This window comes from Struthio camelus, chromosome W (assembly GCF_040807025.1).
Source record: "Struthio camelus isolate bStrCam1 chromosome W, bStrCam1.hap1, whole genome shotgun sequence".
Lineage (NCBI taxonomy): Eukaryota > Metazoa > Chordata > Aves > Struthioniformes > Struthionidae > Struthio > Struthio camelus.
In genome coordinates, this window is record NC_090981.1 from 17,139,494 (window position 1) to 17,158,475 (window position 18,982).

Genomic DNA, 18,982 nt, shown 5'->3' on the forward strand with positions numbered 1-18,982 from the left:
GGAGCTGTAGTAGCCTGGATAAAATTTAAAAAAATGCAGATAATACAGTATTTAGTAGACTAATCTCCATGGATTTTGTATTTAGTATATATACATTGGAAAAAAGTGTGTAGGATTTTCAGTGATCTTGTAACTACAAAGAAATAACAATATTTTTCCTTTGTTATGCTAGTAGAGTTGCCTAGTTAACCTGTGTCCGGATAATCCACTTACAGATAACAGAGGCCGTCTTGATACTGTGCACACTTGAGAGTATTACAAAATTAGATTATCACAGCTGGACTTAAAAGACAAGTAAATCAAAATTCACGCAGTGAACTTGTGAGTTATTTCCTAAAGAAAATTTTACTTTAGTAAGCACGACTACATACAAACATAAGAATGTTCTGCTAGTTGTATTCAGCTCTCCATGTCTTCTCTGAAAGTCATTTTCAGATGATGAGTTTGTGGATGCACAAGCATTAATACTTAGTGGGTTTTTTTTTTTCCCCTTCAAAAGTGATTCTTCCTAGACTGAAAGATGTTGAAATGTTCCTACATGGAGTTCCTTCCTTCTCATGCCCCGGAAACCATGGATGTAACAATCTGTGACCACTTTTGATTAACCTGTGATTGGATTTAGGAAGCATTTGGAAGGAAAAATATACGAAAAACTCATAAGATTGCTGAAACAATTTATGACTCAACTGGTAGACTCGAGATGACATAAGTAATTGCAGTTGTGGACCACTTCCTCTGATGAAAAAAAGCCTGCAAATATTCTTGCATGAATACAGGTCTTATGCGTGTCTAATATATTCACTGCCTATGCACTTAAATGTTCTCAGCAGGTAGCTAAGGTATTCTTCCCTATAGCTATTAGATAGTCATTTAAGTGTCACTAATAAGAAAACCAAATCTAGCTTTTGCATTCTGGTGTCTCCGCTCCAGTGACTTGAAAGAGACAAAGGTAATTCCAGCGCAACATCTAGCTGTCCAGGCAGTGTAAACCTGCCGGCAGGCTTAATGAAAATTAGTTTTTCTGCTCACAGTGTAGGTAGATGCTGGGATAGCTCGGGAGAGGGGACATAAGAGGAACAGCATTGGTATAGCTGAAGTCCTACAGAATCCTTGTGCGTCCTTTTTGAAATAGAGTATATAAATTTAAGAGGTTATTTTTACTGTTAAATTAAGAATGAAAGAATTGAAGCCACATATATTGTCTTCATTATTATTCTTCAGAGATGCTGAACTTTGTTCTCGTCTATGTTTTTGTCGGTAGCATGTCTTCATATTATTTCAATAGAAGTAAGCTGTTTGAAATGAAAGCTGTTCAAAATGGCACTATCACATTAATTTGTTTTTTTTTTTCACCATTAAAATGTGAAAGGTGGTGTTCAGGGAAAAATCTATGGGAGAGGAATGTTACCTATTTGACTATAGGACTTTCATCCATACTCAAAACATTTTTACACTAGCATAAGCCAGTTATAAAGGGAGTTATGATGGCACAAAACTGGAATGAAGAACTGTTCTGACTGAATCTTTCCTGCCTAGTTAACTCTTTTTACTGGGAAACACCTCAAGGCCTGAACAGCAGGATAAATAGAGGTATTCAGTCAAGTAAAATGTCAGGAGTCCGTATGGCTGGACAAAGACCAGAGGAGAGGGAAGGAGTTACAGGAAACTCTTACAGTGTTATAGGAAACTGTTACATTACTATATGACAGAGGGAAACTTTCCATTGGGATTTGGAAAGACATGTTCTAACAAGTGCAAACTCTTTCCAAAAAGCTTTTCAGAAATACGTTACCAACACACCATGTATGAACTGCCATGTTACTGGTTTATACCCCCTCCTCTTTTTTCTTTCGCCTGATGCTCATGTTGCTTTCTTTCCTTTCAGATATAAAACCTTAGATTGCTAATTGGAAAGAAAAAAGCATGGCTTCCGGCACAGCTAACCCCGCTAACCATCTGCCATACTTCTTTGGCAATATTACACGTGAAGAAGCTGAAGAGTATCTGATGCAAGGAGGAGTGAGCGATGGACTATACTTGCTCCGCCAAAGCCGGAATTTCTTAGGTGGCTTTGCCTTATCCTTGGCCCATGGAAGGAAAGTTCATCATTATACGATTGAGAGGGAGCTGAGCGGCTCGTACGCTATTGCAGGAGGGAAATCTCATGCAAGTCCTGCTGAACTCGTTAACTATCACTCGGAGGAAGCCGATGGCCTTATTTGCCTACTGAGAAAACCTTTCAACCGGCCACCAGGCGTGGAGCCCAAAACAGGACCGTTTGAAGATTTAAAAGAGAACCTCATCCGAGAGTACGTAAAACAAACTTGGAATTTGCAGGTAAATCCAGCCTGGTTTTGCCATAAAGTGGTCTTTGAATTAGGAGAAAAAGGAGAGATGGCAGTGTTTGTTTCCAGCTGTTGTTGCTGCCGTATAGTAGTTCAGATTTGTTGCAATGCAGTGATAATTGCTTGTGTTTTATGAGCAGTGTTTCCCGCCCCCCAGTACATTGCAATAACTTGGCCATAAGTGTGTTCTTTCCTGAAATTTGGCAAGGTTTATCACTTCTTAAAATGCCGTAGGCTAGCATAGCCTTACCTCTCGCTGTGCTAACCTATGCCACTCGGATTGCCGCATAAGCGAAAAAATTATAAAACTAATGAATGAGGTAGAGAAACTGTTTGTTTGTTTGCTTTTGATTCTGAAATTGTGAGGATCGTGTGTGAGTGCAGGCAAGCACAGCCACATGTACGCTTGTTTTACATCCTCCCCTCTTAACCAGTATTGTTTTCGTGATGCTTGCTTAGATTACGTCCAGGGTACAGCTTTGTTTCTTAGCTGCAAGGCACTACCTACTCTTTTTTTTGGTACTGCATGTGTCAAGCAGGACTGTTCAGTGCTGAGGAAGATGGGCTGGATTTATTTACTCGAGTGACTGCAAAGAAGTCATTCATAACATAGAAATCCTAGGAGCCTAGAGGCTGCTAAAGGGATATTGTTTCAAAGTGCCTTGGGATGTCCCAAGTTACCGTTATCAACTCTCAGAGTTAGGCCAGCTTTCTCATCTCTTTTGGCATTAGCAAGTATGACCCCTTATGATCCCAGCTGTGCAAAATTTTTGGAGTAATGTCCAAACTAGAAACCTGAAACTCAAACTGTATTTACTGCAAATAGTGCTGAGGTTTACAGGTTTTTCTGATGAGTCTGAAGCCAGTCGAGATAGAAGCTGGTGAATTCAAGATGAAATCTAGTGAAACTAGGGGAATTTACCCTGAAATGCTAGGCCAAATTTAGAAGTGATGGGTTATAGGTGGGTTTAGAAGTGTTTAGGCTATACCTAAAACATTAACATAATGTTATATTATATATATAATTAACATAACTTTAAAATTGGGAACGCCCTGTCTCCTTTTAGGAAATAGGCATTGTCATCTTCAACAAGGATATACTGCAACAATACAAACCGACGTGGGCTTGTTGAATTTATTTCAATAATCTGCCATAGGAAAAGTAATATGGAGGTTTTGTCACAACATTTCAGCGTGACACTGAACATGCATTTAGCTATGTCTCATTAACGTAAAAAAGTAACATAATTTTCAATTAATATTGATTAAGGGCTTGCTTTACTGGTTATTTTTCCTTTTGCTTCATACTAGAGACAAAGGAAGAATACCAGCTTTACAATGTTTAGATTACCCTGTGTTAGTTACTGTTTCAATATTTCTATAGCAACCAGATCTTTTTTTCACATGAAACAAGTAGTTATTTGCAGATTTTGGATGCCCGCAAAGCAATCCAATACTGTGAGTTTACCTGTAATATTTTTATTGGAGAAAACAGTTGCACTGTCCCTCTGTGGTTTTCTCAATCCAGGGTCATGCCCTTGAACAAGCTATCATTAGTCAAAAACCTCAACTGGAGAAACTGATTGCCACTACAGCCCATGAGAAGATGCCTTGGTTCCACGGGAAGATCTCTCGGGAAGAATCAGAACACCGTATCCTTGTAGGGTTAAGAAACAATGGAAAATTTTTGTGAGTACTTTCTTTTCTGTGGTTTTGCTATTTGCCAACAGTGTTTCTATGCCGTTCCCGTGAATGAATCTCAAGTGAGAGTCTGCCCAAAGAGATGTTTCCTTCACAGTGAGAGACCCCAATCCAGCATGACATTCATTAGATTACATCACATATATGTTAACCATTCCTGTACTAAGCAAATGTCTCCAAGATCAGTTTTTCTTAACTACCAAGATGGGAAACTATAGAAAAAGCGTGGGTCACTGTTTTTTTCAGCAAATACTAGCTTTAATTCTAAATGTAGCATCAGAGAAGCCCAGTGTCAGGAAAAAAATCATTGAACTTTATTGTAGAAATGAAAAACAATAGTCAATGTCCCATCAAAGCAAGAAAAATACTAACTGCCTATATTAGCAACTTTTGGTGTCCGTAACTGTCAGCTTTCCCAAGGGCAGTGCCATTGCTTTGTTTTGCAGTTAAGCAGTATAAGGAATCTCTTTTACCTTGATGATTTTATTTTGTGTCTGTCTCTTTATACGTTTACACAACCTTGTTACTGGAATTTCTGAACACAAACGTGTCATTTTGGATGGTGACTGCTAGCCATCACAGTCATCACTGTCATCTTGTGAGGACTGGAGCTAGACAATATCTTCTAACAAAATGCCTTTTCTTTAAGAAAAACCTAATTTGAATAAATCAAGGTTTTACATTTTGCCATTTTTGACCAAAAAAAAAAGAGGAAGTATGTACATAATCATCAAAAATAAAGCTTAAAGGTGATGGCCAATGAAGGATCTAGTAGAGCTGCGTAATTCCTGACAGAAGTTTCATACTACCTACATAATCTCTTCCAGTGCTTAACTATCTTTGACTTTTCCATAGCTAGTCCAAAGTAAAACCTCAGAAGTAAATACAGTGTGGATATACTTCTTCGGTACCAACTGTTTCACTTCACTGAAATGCTGCTGTTGTACCACACTAACTGTTGATGTAGATGCAGCCTTCAAACGTTTCCCTGTATGTGGGACAGTTTTCATTTTCAATCTTAATAATTTATTTTAGGAACTGATAACTCCTCTAAATCTTTTTTCTAGTAGAATTAAATCCTGTCACGTCTTGCCCACTGATACTTTGAGTGTACGGCAGTCTCATTTCTTGACATCTCTTCCTTTCCTTCAGTCCTTGAACTCTTTCTACTTCATGCTCGTTCTCATCCAAGTCTCATCACATTTTTAGCCTGTGCTCCCTCTTTCTGCGAATCACATCCAGAAGGTCATTTATCCAGTTATTTTCTCTGCAATTTGTAACCGAAGTCACGAAAGTTTGTGCAACGAGTGTTTCCCCTTATCAGAAATCCCTGTCTTTTGGATGCTTCTTACAGTAGCACAGAAGTTTCATTGATCTGATGAAAGTAGTCACTGTAGTAGAAAACCAGTACAACAATACCCTCCTTCATTTCCTCTCCTTTTTATTCCCTGTGACTTTGCTAGTCTCCTCTTTGACTTTTTATACGTAGGGGTAGGTGTATATATATTCTTGAAACAAAGCAACAACTCTACTTTTTCATGACTTGCCTCTTCTAAAAAAAAAATACTACCTTCTGTATTAACATCTTACCAAGTCTATGTTCTGCCAGCTTAGTCATCATGGTGATCATTTAATAAAACTTGCAGCTTCTGCAGTTTACCTCTTGCACATGTTGGTTTCAGTGTGGTCGAAGTGCTTCTCTTCAGATTTGTTATTTCGATTTTTATCACTGGACCTTTGTAATGTGACATGATAAATTGGGCAAGATGATTTTTTTGCCAAGATTGTAATTATGTTTCTGAAAGTCCTAACTCCTTTATAAGGGAAATTTGAAAACCTTCATTTATTTATTTTTTATTCCAGTGTAGATTAAAAGAAGTATCAAAAATAACACAATAGCCCATAAAATGGAATTTCTGTGATTCTACAAGATCAGACCAGGGTTTAGATACTATTTGTAAACAGCTGATCCAGTGAGTGGTCAAATGTTAGTACTCTTGTAAGTACTTCATTTTGACCAAAACCACCTTCAACTGCTTTAGCAGAAATAGTCCAAGGATCTGTTTGGCCCACTACATATGATAATTCTTTTCCCTGTGGAGAGCAGAGAAGTAGGTTACAGTAAGAAAGGCTTGTGAGTAAGGCAGAGGAATCAAATATACATGACTCATTTTAAATGCTATGTAAAAACTTGGAGGGAAAAAAAGGAAGCTATTTGTCTTCAAAAAACTGGATTGCTTAGCTAACATTTCCTCAAAACAGGGGTGCGGTTTGAAGTAGATGATGGTAGTTTTTTAGCAGACTTGATATTTGCAGTCCCCTTTCTAGATCCCAGTCTCTTAATGTTCTCTGAGCACTGCTGCAGTTTTATATAGAAGTACTTTCTCAGCATTTTCCTGTTCCCCTGAGAGATGACCCAGGAGGCAGTTCTGGAGCTGTATGCAACAATACTGTGGGTGAGCTGTAGAGGAGGTGGTCAGACCTTCCCCTGTGAAACTGGCCATGTCAGTGGAAGTATGTCGTAGGTAGTTCTGTTGGACTTCAGAAGGCTTCTTTCAGATCTGGTAGGTAAACCCTTAGAGGGGAAAATGCTTTAAGGCTCTATTTAAACCATGAGAAGTGCCATCAGAGCTTGGGTAGTATCAAACTATAACTGTTAGTACGTTCAGCTTGGTTCTCTCTTATTAAGGACAGCACTGTTCACTTTTGCATTGGTAGGTGCTTTAAGACATATGAACTGTCCTTGCACAGGTTGCCTACGTGGCAGAGGTTTTAGAGCTCGGTAACTGCTTGACTGCTTTTCACTCTCATGCCCCTTGACAAGAAACAGGGGCAGCACCTTTGTCCGACCCATGACCCAGCAGCCAGAGCAGCAAGAGGAGTAATCTGTTGCTCATCTGTACCAGCAATCTGTTATTTTCCTTCTGGAGCTGTTCTTGCTCCCAGGACAGTAGACCTAGAGGCTCATAGCAAATAACAAACAAACTTCTAATTCAGAGTCATTTTCTGTTTCCTGTAATGCTTTGCCTAATACTGACTTGCTCAGTAGAGGTTGAGAAATAAACCGCACATCTATTAGCTAACTGAAGCAGTAGCAGGAAAATTGTCGTGAGTGCTAGAAAGGTGCGTTGTTTTAGATTTCAGGCACATGTATCACATACGTTTTCCTTATCAAATAAGAGTGCATGTCAGAATCTTCTGTATGTCTGTGGACTGAATGCTGTGAACTTGTGCCTGTGAATGTAGCTGCTTAAGGATTATTTTTTTCATGCTGGTTGAGACAGTCAAGCCTAGTAGCTGATTGAAGGGGTAGACTTAGAAACATTAGATGGCTAAGGGAAGTTCACTTGTCGCACGTAGATGTTGGAGGGAAGCTAAAAGATAAAGGGAAGATAGATTTTTCCAAGAGGTAAGGTACTCCAAAGCTATTCAGCAGGTCCACAAACAGGTCTCAGTTAAGTGCTGGTACATGGCAAACATCATCCTGTTTATTATGGAAAAAAAATAATGAATTTTAGAAGGCTAGTATAAGGCTTATTCACCCAGAAATCTGCTACCTGCACGATCTGTCTTGAAACAAAAGCCAATATGGGAGTCTCTGTGTTGAACACATCTGAAACCTAGACTTCTTTAGTGGTATCTTGCCATGTTACGAGGTTATCAAATCTAGAATTTTTTTGTGTACAATCAATATGAAAATAGCTGAAAAGGCTTCTGATCGCACTTCAAAATGTCATGAACAGCATCAGAAATCTAACACTCTGCCCCCTCCTGCAAGCCACTGGAAGAGTACTGAGGTAACCAGGAGTGTTTTGCTAAGGAATTTTCCAAGTACTTTTTTAAGATTTTTGTCGTGACTGAAAAGTCAGTGAAAGACGTATGTATGCAGGTGCTATAGAGTTTGTTTTCAAGGCCAAGTATAAGAAACAATAGCACGTGTGAAATAGCAAGCAGTGCCCACCACTTCCAGGAAGAAGACTCATGGGAAAGATTGCCACGGCAGCTACAAAATTGGGAGATAAAAACCTAGCAGCAGAATAGAATGAGCTGAGGAGCAACTGAAAGTAGAGGACTTGACTGAAGGCTCAAGCCTCTGTCAGCTTCATTAACATTACTTTTTGTGCTATGTAGGCCTCCTCGTTCTTACCTGAATTCTGATAGATACTAGTTTTCCATGAAACCTTGCCTTATAGGGGGCATAATTCTAGAATATGGTGATCAATGTTATCTAAACTATCATAAGTAATATTATGGATGTTATGCGTATGAGTGTGTGCATGCAGGGATCAGGTTAAAAATAAACTAAACATTTGCTAATAGTGACAGACCAATAGTAAAAGAAATGGTAGTTTTCTCCGCAGTTTCACACAGGAAAGAATTGTGATAAGCATGTGGTAGCTCTTGGCATATCTTGGTTTGTCACCAGTGGTGACTGCTTAGTTATATGGACATGGGGTCTTGCATACGTGTTAAGAACCACATGCAGAAAGTAAGATAAACAATATTCAGAAATGCCATTAAACGTAAAAAGTCAACATCAAGGAAGCTGTAGGTGAAGGCATCCCATAATTAGGAGTTTAAGTTCCATGCACCTTATATATATGTCCATAATCATATGTAATTCACATAAAATGTGAACAGTTGTGCAAGAGGAAAAGTAAAAAAATCATTTTAGTACCGTAAGAATATCTTCAGTATGTGACTGAACATGCCAAAGATGACAAGACTAGTTTAGACCATTAATATATCTCACAGCAGTACTCATGATAGCATCTCTAGAGACCAAGCTGTCTTTTATATGTCACAATAGTTAACACTGGTAACACCATTTCAAAGTAATGAGTTCTGAAGTGCAGTTGTCCCCAAGAGTTTGCTTATCTTTTTTTTTTCTTCTTTTTTTTAACAAAAATCTGTGGTGCTGATACATGTAGCAGTCTATATTTGCCTTACTGTCTTTTCCTAGGCATTTCCCACTGTCAGAGAGTTTACAGAGCTAGGCGGACCATTTATCTGATCTCACATCTATCCTTATTACGTGCACAACCATGAATAGGACTGGGCAGCAGACAGCAGTTGACAACAGACATGATGAAAATAATACTGCTAAACACAACCTTAAGTCAGGGACGTTAATTAATGACGAAGCTTATCTTGAAAAAGCCAAGCAGTCGCTAGGCTTAGAAGATGACTGTAAGATTTTTCCGAGATAAATGCGGAAATATAGCCTGTACACCAGGTTGCCAGAGCTGCTGTGTCCCCACGATGATCACAGCTCTTTGAGAGAGCTGTTTATTGATCTGCAGTTGGGCGCATGTTGCTTGCAGAGGGCTACAGCAGTGCTGTGGCTTCTCAGTGCTAGCTCTGTGCTGTGCGCTTTGGCAGCGGAGCTCGAACAGAGATGTGAAAAAAAAAAAAAAAAAAAAGATCCCTGACCAAAATAGCTACACTGAGAAAAGTCCCTGTTGCAGGTGCAGTTATAGCTGTGTGTTTGGCTGTGGGGGCAGCACAGCATATTTTGCTGGTAGGGAGACACCACCAAAATAGGCTACAGTGAAGCAGTCAGCTCACTGAGGTGTTTCATCATTGTGGTACGTTGGCCGTGTAGTGCAGCACAATAGTCTTATCAAGAGATCAAATTTTAGGCTGCAACATAGATGGTGACAGCGTGCAGCAGAGCTACCTCTTGAATTCTGTAGTATGTGAATACACTCCCAAACAGGAGAGAAATAATGATGTGAATGAAGACTGCAGTCAATCCAATTTCTCCTTTGCGTGATCCTATTACAGGCGGCACTGAATTCGTTCCTTATCGCCCTCAGACTTCCAGTGTTGAGTGTGCTGCTGGTCCTCAAAGAGATAATGAATAGCCATGTTGTAAATAACATTGCAAGAAAGATGCACGTAGGGGCAGACAAGTAGGGGAAGGCTGGAGCTTGAGGAGGGGTTGGGAACGTCAGTATTTTGGCATGGAAGAAATTGTCACTGAGCAGGGAAAGTAGGGCCAAGAACAAACTTTCTCACACGCTTGGATTCAGGAGTGGGATTAATTTCACACCATTCCTAAAGCAAGCATTTTGCCAGTTGATTTCCTTTATTATTCTCCGTTGCAGAATGCTGTGGCTTCTTTCTTCTATACACTCAATGAGCCATGTTGTAATGGCAATTTTTTTTTTTTTACCCTCGGGGATTTTTTCCTTTAGAAAGAAAGGGATCATTTGGCTTTTTACTTGGAAGCAAGGAAAATTGAGCTGTAGTTCTTTTTGCTTCCAAGCAAAAATAGAGATTTTACCAAAGTAAAGAATGGATAGTTATTTGCAGAGCCTGTAATGTAACTCCCGATAGTATTGGTTGCTATTTGGGTTACAGTCATAAAAACATATGAAATAGCCATAGATGGCATAAAAATTAAAATCAATGACTAAACCTTTTTTGCATTGCATCATGTAACACTTTGGATTTCTCAGTTCCTCGCAGAACTGCTGTTTTAAAATGTATGTATTAGAAAATTGGTTCTTGTCTTGAATATGTCTGTGAACCTAGACTTGCTCTCAGAGAAAGTATTCATGTTTTTATATTAGTGTCAGAGGATGAAGGTGCATTCTTTATTTCTAGGTTATTAACTTTGTGTTTTTTTCTGTACTTCTGTAGTTCTGCATGATGGTATAAGATGGAAGAGTGGGTGATATTTCACTAGTGGTTTCCTTCCTTACCAAAATGTTTTTTTCTTTTATTTCAAGTCTGTAGCATTTTTTTTTTAATTAAGAGTTTTAGTTATCACTTGGTGTCAATACTGTGCTTTATTGCAGAACACATTTAAAGCACATAGTGCAATTGGAATTTTTTTTCTCTCACTGTCCCAAAATTATTATTTTTCATGGAATGAAACTTGCATATAACGAGAGAGCCTCCAAATCTAACACGATGACCCTGAGTAACACTGCCAGCACCATCATGGGATGTGAAAAGCGTGGTGATTTCTGTTCAAACAGGTTTTAAGTTTATAACCCTTCAGTTTGAGCAGCCTTTTTCTTCAATTCCATTTTTTACACCAATAATTAAGTACTTGATATTATATCTTTAGCTGGCGTTCTCGAGGGTTAACTTAACCTACAAAGCCATTATCACAGGTTACAAAGCCAAAATGAAGTTGTGAAATCAAGCCTCTGACAGTCCATGTGAGCAGAGACAGGAAAAATTTTGGTTTAGATTGTGACGGTAAGTTCTGTGGGCAGGCTTTTAGGATCAGTAAGGGATCTAATTGCCAAAAACAGGGCTTCGGCAATCGTTTGGCTATTGTTTAAAAGCTCTTGACACTTCTGCTCTTCAGTCACTTTTTGAAAGAGAGCGGTGGCTCCTGCCGCTCTGTTTGGCAGCGATTCAAATTGTGCTGTTGTTGGCAGGACACAACTTGAGAAAACACTTCCTGGATCACAACCCCAAGAGAATGAGGCTCCTCCGGATGCTGGTCAAGCATAGGCATTAGATGTGAGATTTTTTGAATGTGCCGTGAGAGAACCGTCAGCCATAAGTTGCCCTGACTGAACTCCAGGTGTCTTCATAGTTAGGTAGCTGTTGAGTGGGGGGAAAGGAAGAGCTCAGAAATGCAACTACAACCTTACAAATTTGAATTCTACCTAAATCTTGCACTGGATACTCACAGGGTTTTCTGGATCTGTACCATGGTCCTAAGATATCAGGACTCTCTTCCCCTGCTGAAGTCTGTACTCTACAAAATTTTCAGGTACCTTCCGTGATAGTAATGATTGTTGCAAAGTTTCAGCAGAGCTAATTTTACTTGAGCTGCTATTTCTTTTTGTGAATCAAGAAGGGAACTTGTTGCTGGGAAACTGTATATTGCATTTTTATAGTCTTACACGTGCTTTATTCTGAACAGAAGTCTGAATTCAATGAAGTGGCCTTCATTTGGGTTTCAGAGACAATGATGTCCTCTATTCTGAAAATACTTTTCTAAATCTTGTTTGCTAAAAAGCAAGTCAGAGAAAGACAAAGTGAAAGTTATTCTTCATTTTAGCAGAACCTGCTGCTCTCCACTGGTCAGTCTGCACAGGAAATCAGCATGCTAAGAAAATACCTGCTTATCTTGAAAAACCACAGTGTGTTTCAAGTTGCTTTAGAGGCACTAGGCAAGATGCTTTAGTTTCAAAAAAAAAATACTAACTCTACTTTCCTATTCCTTTGGCCAGTGTCATGTTCCCATCTTAGGCAATGAGAATCACTCTACGTGAAAGAGAGTTGCATGAGTAATTCAGACAAAACAAACCTTGTTTTAGTTTAGCCTTGAGGGACTGAGGAGCAGAATGCAATGCTTGTCTCGACAGTCTCTGGAGATGTGATACCAAGCAGTAATGTTGCACCAGCAAAGCATCCCAACACTTTAGTGAGAGTACCCTGCTGTATTTCTTTTCAGTGTATTGTAGCCTCATCATAGTAGTTATTCACGTTACCTGGCATGATGTAGCTCAGTGTTCTGCAGGTGATAACTGCTGATGCGTATAACAACAGTTAATCTCAGTTTTCATGTGAAATGTGAAAACTGCTTGACAGATAAAGTTGGCCCCGAAGGTCTTTCCTCTTGCCAAAAACCATGAGTTTTTAAAATAGTTTTCTCAAACCCTGCTGAGAGGTCCTTTGAACGTTTCCTTGGGGGAGATTGGAATTTGGGCTCTGTTGATTTGGGGATTTTAAACATTTACTGAGCTGCTCAATTCCCTAGAGAGGTCTTGGAGATCAGTGGTCAAGTGGGTCACTCCCTGGCTCCTCTAGGGCACTGAAGGCCCTGCCTCATCAGTGTCACATGCTGCTGGCAAAGTGGGAAGCACGAAGAGAAGGGGAGGCGCACTCAATGGAAAGTGAGTGGGCTTCAGTGCTGGAACAAGAACTGTTTCATTGTTGCTGAATCTGGGCTTTTCAGAAGAAAAACCCATCATTCCAGAAAACTTCTACCTAACTCTATTGCCGTCTCTCTGTCAGCCGCAATTGAACACAGGCAACTCGAATTAAAAACAAAAGTTTACTTTTTAGATGTAGAAATGCCAGGCCGACTGTGAGGGAACTAGTAGCAAATTCCTACATACTCTGGGTCTAGTCACCCGAAGACTTTGACCTTCATGTGAGCTAGCCCTGAGTACATTTTAAACAGCTATGCAACCCAGCACAGGCATTTCAGCTATGGCTTCCAGATCTCCTGTCTTCCTGCCATCCTGGTCCCTACAAATTTTAGACAAGGTTTTATAATATTTGTTATGGTCTCTTCTTGGTGAAATGTGGGCCAGCTGCATAACCCAGTACTGTATGAGATATCCTGTGAATTTCATGTGAAATCTATGACAATGCATTAATGTTGTTACAGAAATTACAAAACGGATTTACAGAAACGTGTAATTTGTTTTCAGTTCCCAACCAGGCCAGTTTGTTCAGCTGTAAACTTATAATCATGTAAACCACAAGCTGTTCCAGTGCGCAAAGAAAGATTTTCCCGTTATTTGTATTTCACATTACATTCTTTCAGTATTTTATCTTCTCCCCTCACTGCCACCTCTGTATTTCAAAAAAAAAGATAAAAGATAGAAATCTGGCCTTAACACAGGCACTTACCTGTTGTTTTTAATTTTAGGTCAGCTGTAGAAGAGATTGAAGTAGAACAGCTTATGCATGCTGGATCTGGGTCTCTGACGTCTCTGGGCTTTGTAGGCCTGGAGTGCACAAGCCTTGATGTGCTTCCTAGCTCAGTGAGCACTTTGTGCTCTGCTCCTGCAGCCGCCTAGCAAACAGCTCCACATGGTGGATTTTCTGTTGTTGCCAGTTGCCCTTTGGAGAAAAGAAAAGAAACTTTAGGGAGTTCTATCTGAAAACAAATGATGGTAACGCAATTCAATGAAAGGTTAAACAAACGTCCTCAAAAGTTGCAGTGCAGATTTTGCCTTGTTTCTTACTTGGAAAGCATATAGGAAGAAGTGATGTAAAAAAAATCTCTATCCCCAAAGCTCATTGGTAGTAAAGAGTAACACTGAAATCTCTCTTCTTCTTACAGAATCAGAGAAAGGGACAGCAATGGTTCCTATGCTCTGTGTGTGCTCAGTGATGGAAAAGTACTGCATTACCGTATTGACAGAGATAAGACAGGAAAGCTCTCCATACCAGATGGGAAAAGATTTGACACCCTTTGGCAGGTCTGTTAAATTTGAATCACTTGGGTATCTGTCATCATGTTTCAATATAACCCACTTAGGCAGTTTGTTTTACTTTGCTGTGCATCAACAATCTTTAGCTAAATACCAACATGTTTTGGCGGGTTATTTGTCATATGTTTCCAACATTTTGTGAGTTTTGTACATGAAGAGAATCTGTGTTAATATAGAAAGTTATGTAAATGTACAGATTTTAATCATTTTAAAATGTGTTGTTGCAGCTTGGCTTAGTTTAAAATTGCTGTAATTACTGTTCCGTGAACTGATCATTCCCTAGAATGGAAAACCATTTGCATTTGTAAGTGACCATATTTGATAATAGCTATCTGAGGTACAGTCTTTCACTAATGTCCTTATGATAGCAGGAAATGAGATTCTAGGAAGCACAAAGGGAATGGTTTAGGATGCTGTACACACACTGCACTCCTTAGTAAACATAGTTTGCTAAGGATTACCACTGATATATATCTGAGTCCTGGCAAAGATTAAGCAGTCAAGGAACGGATATCTGACTATGCCATAGCCTGTAATAAAACTGAGTCCTGGAGAAATGACTCGGTAAACTGAAAATGCTAAAGGAAATGAAACCCTCGCAGAAATCTGCTATGTGCTCTTACTTAAAATTCTGTTAAAACAAATAAAAGTGAGTCATGAACCTAGAATGTGAGACTCTTCACCTGTATATACTAACTCTTAGCATTTTCTATAAATATCCATGTCATTCCTGTTGTCACTGTGAATTTGAGAGCAGCTATGACATCTTAGTATGTTTTTTTGAATGTGGCTCTGTTTCACTTGCAGACTGCCTCCTTCCCTACTCAAATGCACCAGGACCACAATAGCAATCATGTGCCTGGGATAAAAAGGCAAGAGGCATGGAGAGGACAATCCAGAAATACGTATGGCCACAACTATTGGTGCTATACATTATTATTAACTATTTACATCGCATTGTGGTTTTGAGGCCCAAAGAAAGCATTTTACATTTGCACAATTCCTGCACTGGCGTGTTGCCCATCCTTATTTGGAGAAAGAAAGAAAAAGGCAGGGAAAAAAACAAGGAAGGGGGAAATCAGACGTATAAAAAGAAGTGGTTTGCTCAGAGTTACAGAGTTTTTCAGTAGCAGAACCAGGCACAGGTTCTGTGCAGTGCCAGAAATCCTGTTCCTTGGATTCAGCCACAAGATTGCCTCAAAATCCTCCACCTCTGTTAGAGAGAACTACAGATGAGATAAGAATATGTGCACTAAAGATCCGCTATATGTCCAGTTAATTTGCTGTAATATACCAATTACCGAACACATGCACACAATTTTAAAGGAACAATTTATTTAATTATACCTATGTTATCTTTTCATGTGTGTGTGTGTGTCTCTCTCTCTTTTTTTTTCTTTCCTCTCATTGTGGCAGTTGGTTGAACATTATTCATACAAACCAGATGGATTATTAAGGGTTCTTACCATTCCTTGTCCACGACTTGGCTCAGAAAATGGTGAGTTATTCCTATTATTTGCATATTATATTCCCATCATGTGCATTTATTCCACTTTCCAGGTAGGTAGGTGCAGATTATTGTAGATTTAAATTAAAGTTGAATATAAGATTATAAAAATTCCCTCTGTCTTTCTGGCCAGATACCAGTGCCGTGCTGAGAGAGGGTAGGCCCTTACTTCTCCACTCCTTTGAATCATTATTAAGGGACTGCACATAGTTTGTCTCTGTGGCACTAAATCCCGGACATGGGAGACAAAAGTAAAGATGGGCCAGGAGAAGCATTGCAATATGATTTAAAAACTAGAAAGTTGATTCCCCGATGCAAAATTATTTGTTCTTAAAGTACGTTTCCCATCTTGCTCAGTATCTTTCTATATTTGACTCCTTTGCAGATAGTATTGTTTTTGACACTCGTCCTCCACTTCCTGGAGCCGCTCTTAAGGTAAGAGTAGGTGGTGGTATAGCAGCAATGTTCATTTCAGAAGGCTTAATCTTACGCAGTGCTCTAGGAATCCTAATGCATGGATATCACTGCAGCAGTGAATTTATTTTCTAGGGACTGTTAAATAGGTAGAAAAGGATAAGTTAAAATATTCTAGCAAGGTTGTTTCTTTCATCAGTTTTGCCCTGAGCTGTTTAGCAGTTAATTCTGTGACTGTGTTTTATACTCATAATGTATGTGGAAATCAGTATTTTTCATGCGTGAAATGACTCATTGAATGAGTTTTAGTTAAGAAATTTTTGGTTAAAGGGTTTTGGTTAAAGCTATGGAAAAGTATTACAGGGTTTTCACTGATTAGAGCTTTACCAGTGTGAACTGCAAAGAAAAAAAACCTCTTTCTTTCATTAAATGATCACTATAGTCATATGAAGTATTATCTCCAGAGGCATAGAGGGAGACCTGCAAAGGAAGATGAATCTTTCAAAGATGGAAGGAAAGGGCATCAGTAGTACATTAAAGCTGGTGGAAACCACAGTCCTCTTAGTGAAGAGCCACCTGAGGCGTGATACAAAACACCATCTCATTCAGTGATAGTTGGCCTAATTGGAAACAGGGACTTAAACTTAAACGTTTTACCTCTCCTGGAAAAGCCTAATCATCTAGGCTGTTGAGTGGTCTAGGTGCTTCTCTGCTATTGATGCCACCGCACGTTATAGAAACAAATGTTGCAGGTCAGATAAACTAATTGCATTTAATTTACTACTCTGAGTCCCCATGGGCCCACTGAGCAACCATTTTCATGCCTCCACTTTCTGAAAATCAGGTGCCTTTTAAAGTCATTGGAGATCACACACTGAAAATCATAGGAAGTTACGCACCTAAAGTCATTGTCATTTGTTAAAATGTTGTCTCAGGGTTTGGGTCTGAGTCATTTACAAAGACAAAGCTGAAGTTTAAGCATGTCAGACCGCATGCAGACCATCTACACACAAAGTTATGGTGACAAGCATATTCAGTGTAGGTATATTACATGAGTGTTAGGTTATCCAGAGAAAAAATCTGCAGTTTAAACACAACTGAAAAGTAAAGGCATGAAATCCTTTAAAATCTTACTTTAGGATATTTAAATTTCTCCGAGAAGTAGCAGCAAGAAACCATGCGTCTGACTAAACTGACTGATGTTTAGGACTGTGTAATGAATGAAAATGGTCCCAACTCTTCTCTTTTTCATCAGTGCCATTGCAGTTATACCACCCCAGTTGCTCACAGTGCCTTACAGATGAATGACTTGGTCCTGCAAACAGGGCACAATTAATTCTGACTAATGTTAATAATCTCAGATGAGACAGCCAGTCTTAACGAATCACCTAGGCTCACTTTAGGCAAATTTTGGAGGAAGACAGAGACACGTACTTGTCCACATATCACTTTATCCCAGAAGTGTCTCAAAGTGGTAGGATGACTTTCCACCAGTAACTGCCTGTTTCTTTCTACTGAGAAGCAGTCCAGGTGATTAGCCAAGACTGATTGCCTCACTTTTAGATAGCTGCAGTTAAATGAGATTAATTCCACCCTTAAACATGTACTTTTGTCACAGGTAGGTGAGTTAAATTCGCTTCTTCATGTGAGCAGTTTTACACACAGCCATTAGTGTTTTCAGGGTTCAGTAATAGATTTAAGACTAGTCATGATGGATAAAAGGAAAAACACTTTCTTCAAACTGAAATCTGAATTCTGTCGTTTAGGAGTTCTTGAAAACAAATCTACTCTCGAAGGTACTTTCATATAGTGTAAAGATAAAAATATAAAATGGAAATTTTAAAATTAAGATTACTTAATTATTAATTACTTCATATTATTTAAATTAAAATTATGGAGCCCAAAGACTTCAGGTAACATTGCCAGGTTCTCACATATTAACACCTTTGTGCAAAAACAGTAATTCTCTAACTAAGACCACTCATGCAGCTGTTCTTATACATAGAGCTTGAAATTCAAGTGAATTCAGATTGCAAAAATGGAAATGCATACTGAGAGGAATGAATAAAAACCACAGAACCTTATGCAGAAGATGTGCAATCTATCTTCACAGTTCCTAAGCCATCACAATTAAGATTTAAGTCTGAAAGAGTTTCTGGCATTCCTGAAACTCTACATCTTTTTGATTTTACAAAACAGACTACCAAAATGTGTGAAAACAGAATTGGGATTCAAATTGATTGTGATGAGTTACTGTGATGAGAAATGTCCTGGAAAAGAAAATAGGGTGAAATTCAGTAGGAACGAGTGCAAGATACTGCACTTCTAATAATCAACTGCAGAGTGTGTGCTGGGGAGCAGCAAGCACTTTTCAGAGCATGTGGGGCCTGTAGTGGATCAGAACAGAAACAGGAATCATCAAACCAGCATCATCATGTTGTTACAAAAAAGGGAAACCTCATGAGTGCTTTCAGGTTGTTCACCGTTGTTACAGTCTCAGCTGGAATACCTTCTCCAGCTTTTGGCACTGCACTTCTAGAACTACGTTGTCCAACTGGAGAGAATCCAGGTCAAAGCAACAAGAATGACCATGACTTATGAGAAAACATTGTTTAGAATAAAGAAGGAAAATTGAGAGACTAGAGGGGCAGAACATGATTAACTACTGAAAAAAGGAGGGGGAATGGTCTGTTCAAATTCTTCAGCCTAGCTAGGAGAAGTAGCAATGGGTTTAAATGGCAGCAAGAAAAGTTTGGGCTAAATGAAAGGAAAATCTCCCTAAGATTTGGGTGGTAATGAGGCACTGAAATAAG

General features: G+C 39.1%; 1 protein-coding gene across 5 annotated transcripts in view; it reads left to right on the plus strand.

The window, feature by feature from the left end:
- Nucleotides 1-18,982, plus strand: part of LOC104150281 (tyrosine-protein kinase SYK) — a 55,000-nt gene that overhangs the window by 20,319 nt on the left and 15,699 nt on the right. For all 5 annotated transcript variants that reach the window (XM_068925157.1, XM_068925156.1, XM_068925160.1 and 2 more), the window contains 5 exons: nt 1,886-2,337; nt 3,874-4,034; nt 14,098-14,236; nt 15,665-15,746; nt 16,141-16,190. In XM_068925157.1, coding sequence (XP_068781258.1) covers nt 1,924-2,337; nt 3,874-4,034; nt 14,098-14,236; nt 15,665-15,746; nt 16,141-16,190 — 846 coding nt within the window. In that variant the 5' untranslated portion in view covers nt 1,886-1,923. The remainder of the gene's footprint in view (nt 1-1,885; nt 2,338-3,873; nt 4,035-14,097; nt 14,237-15,664; nt 15,747-16,140; nt 16,191-18,982) is intronic.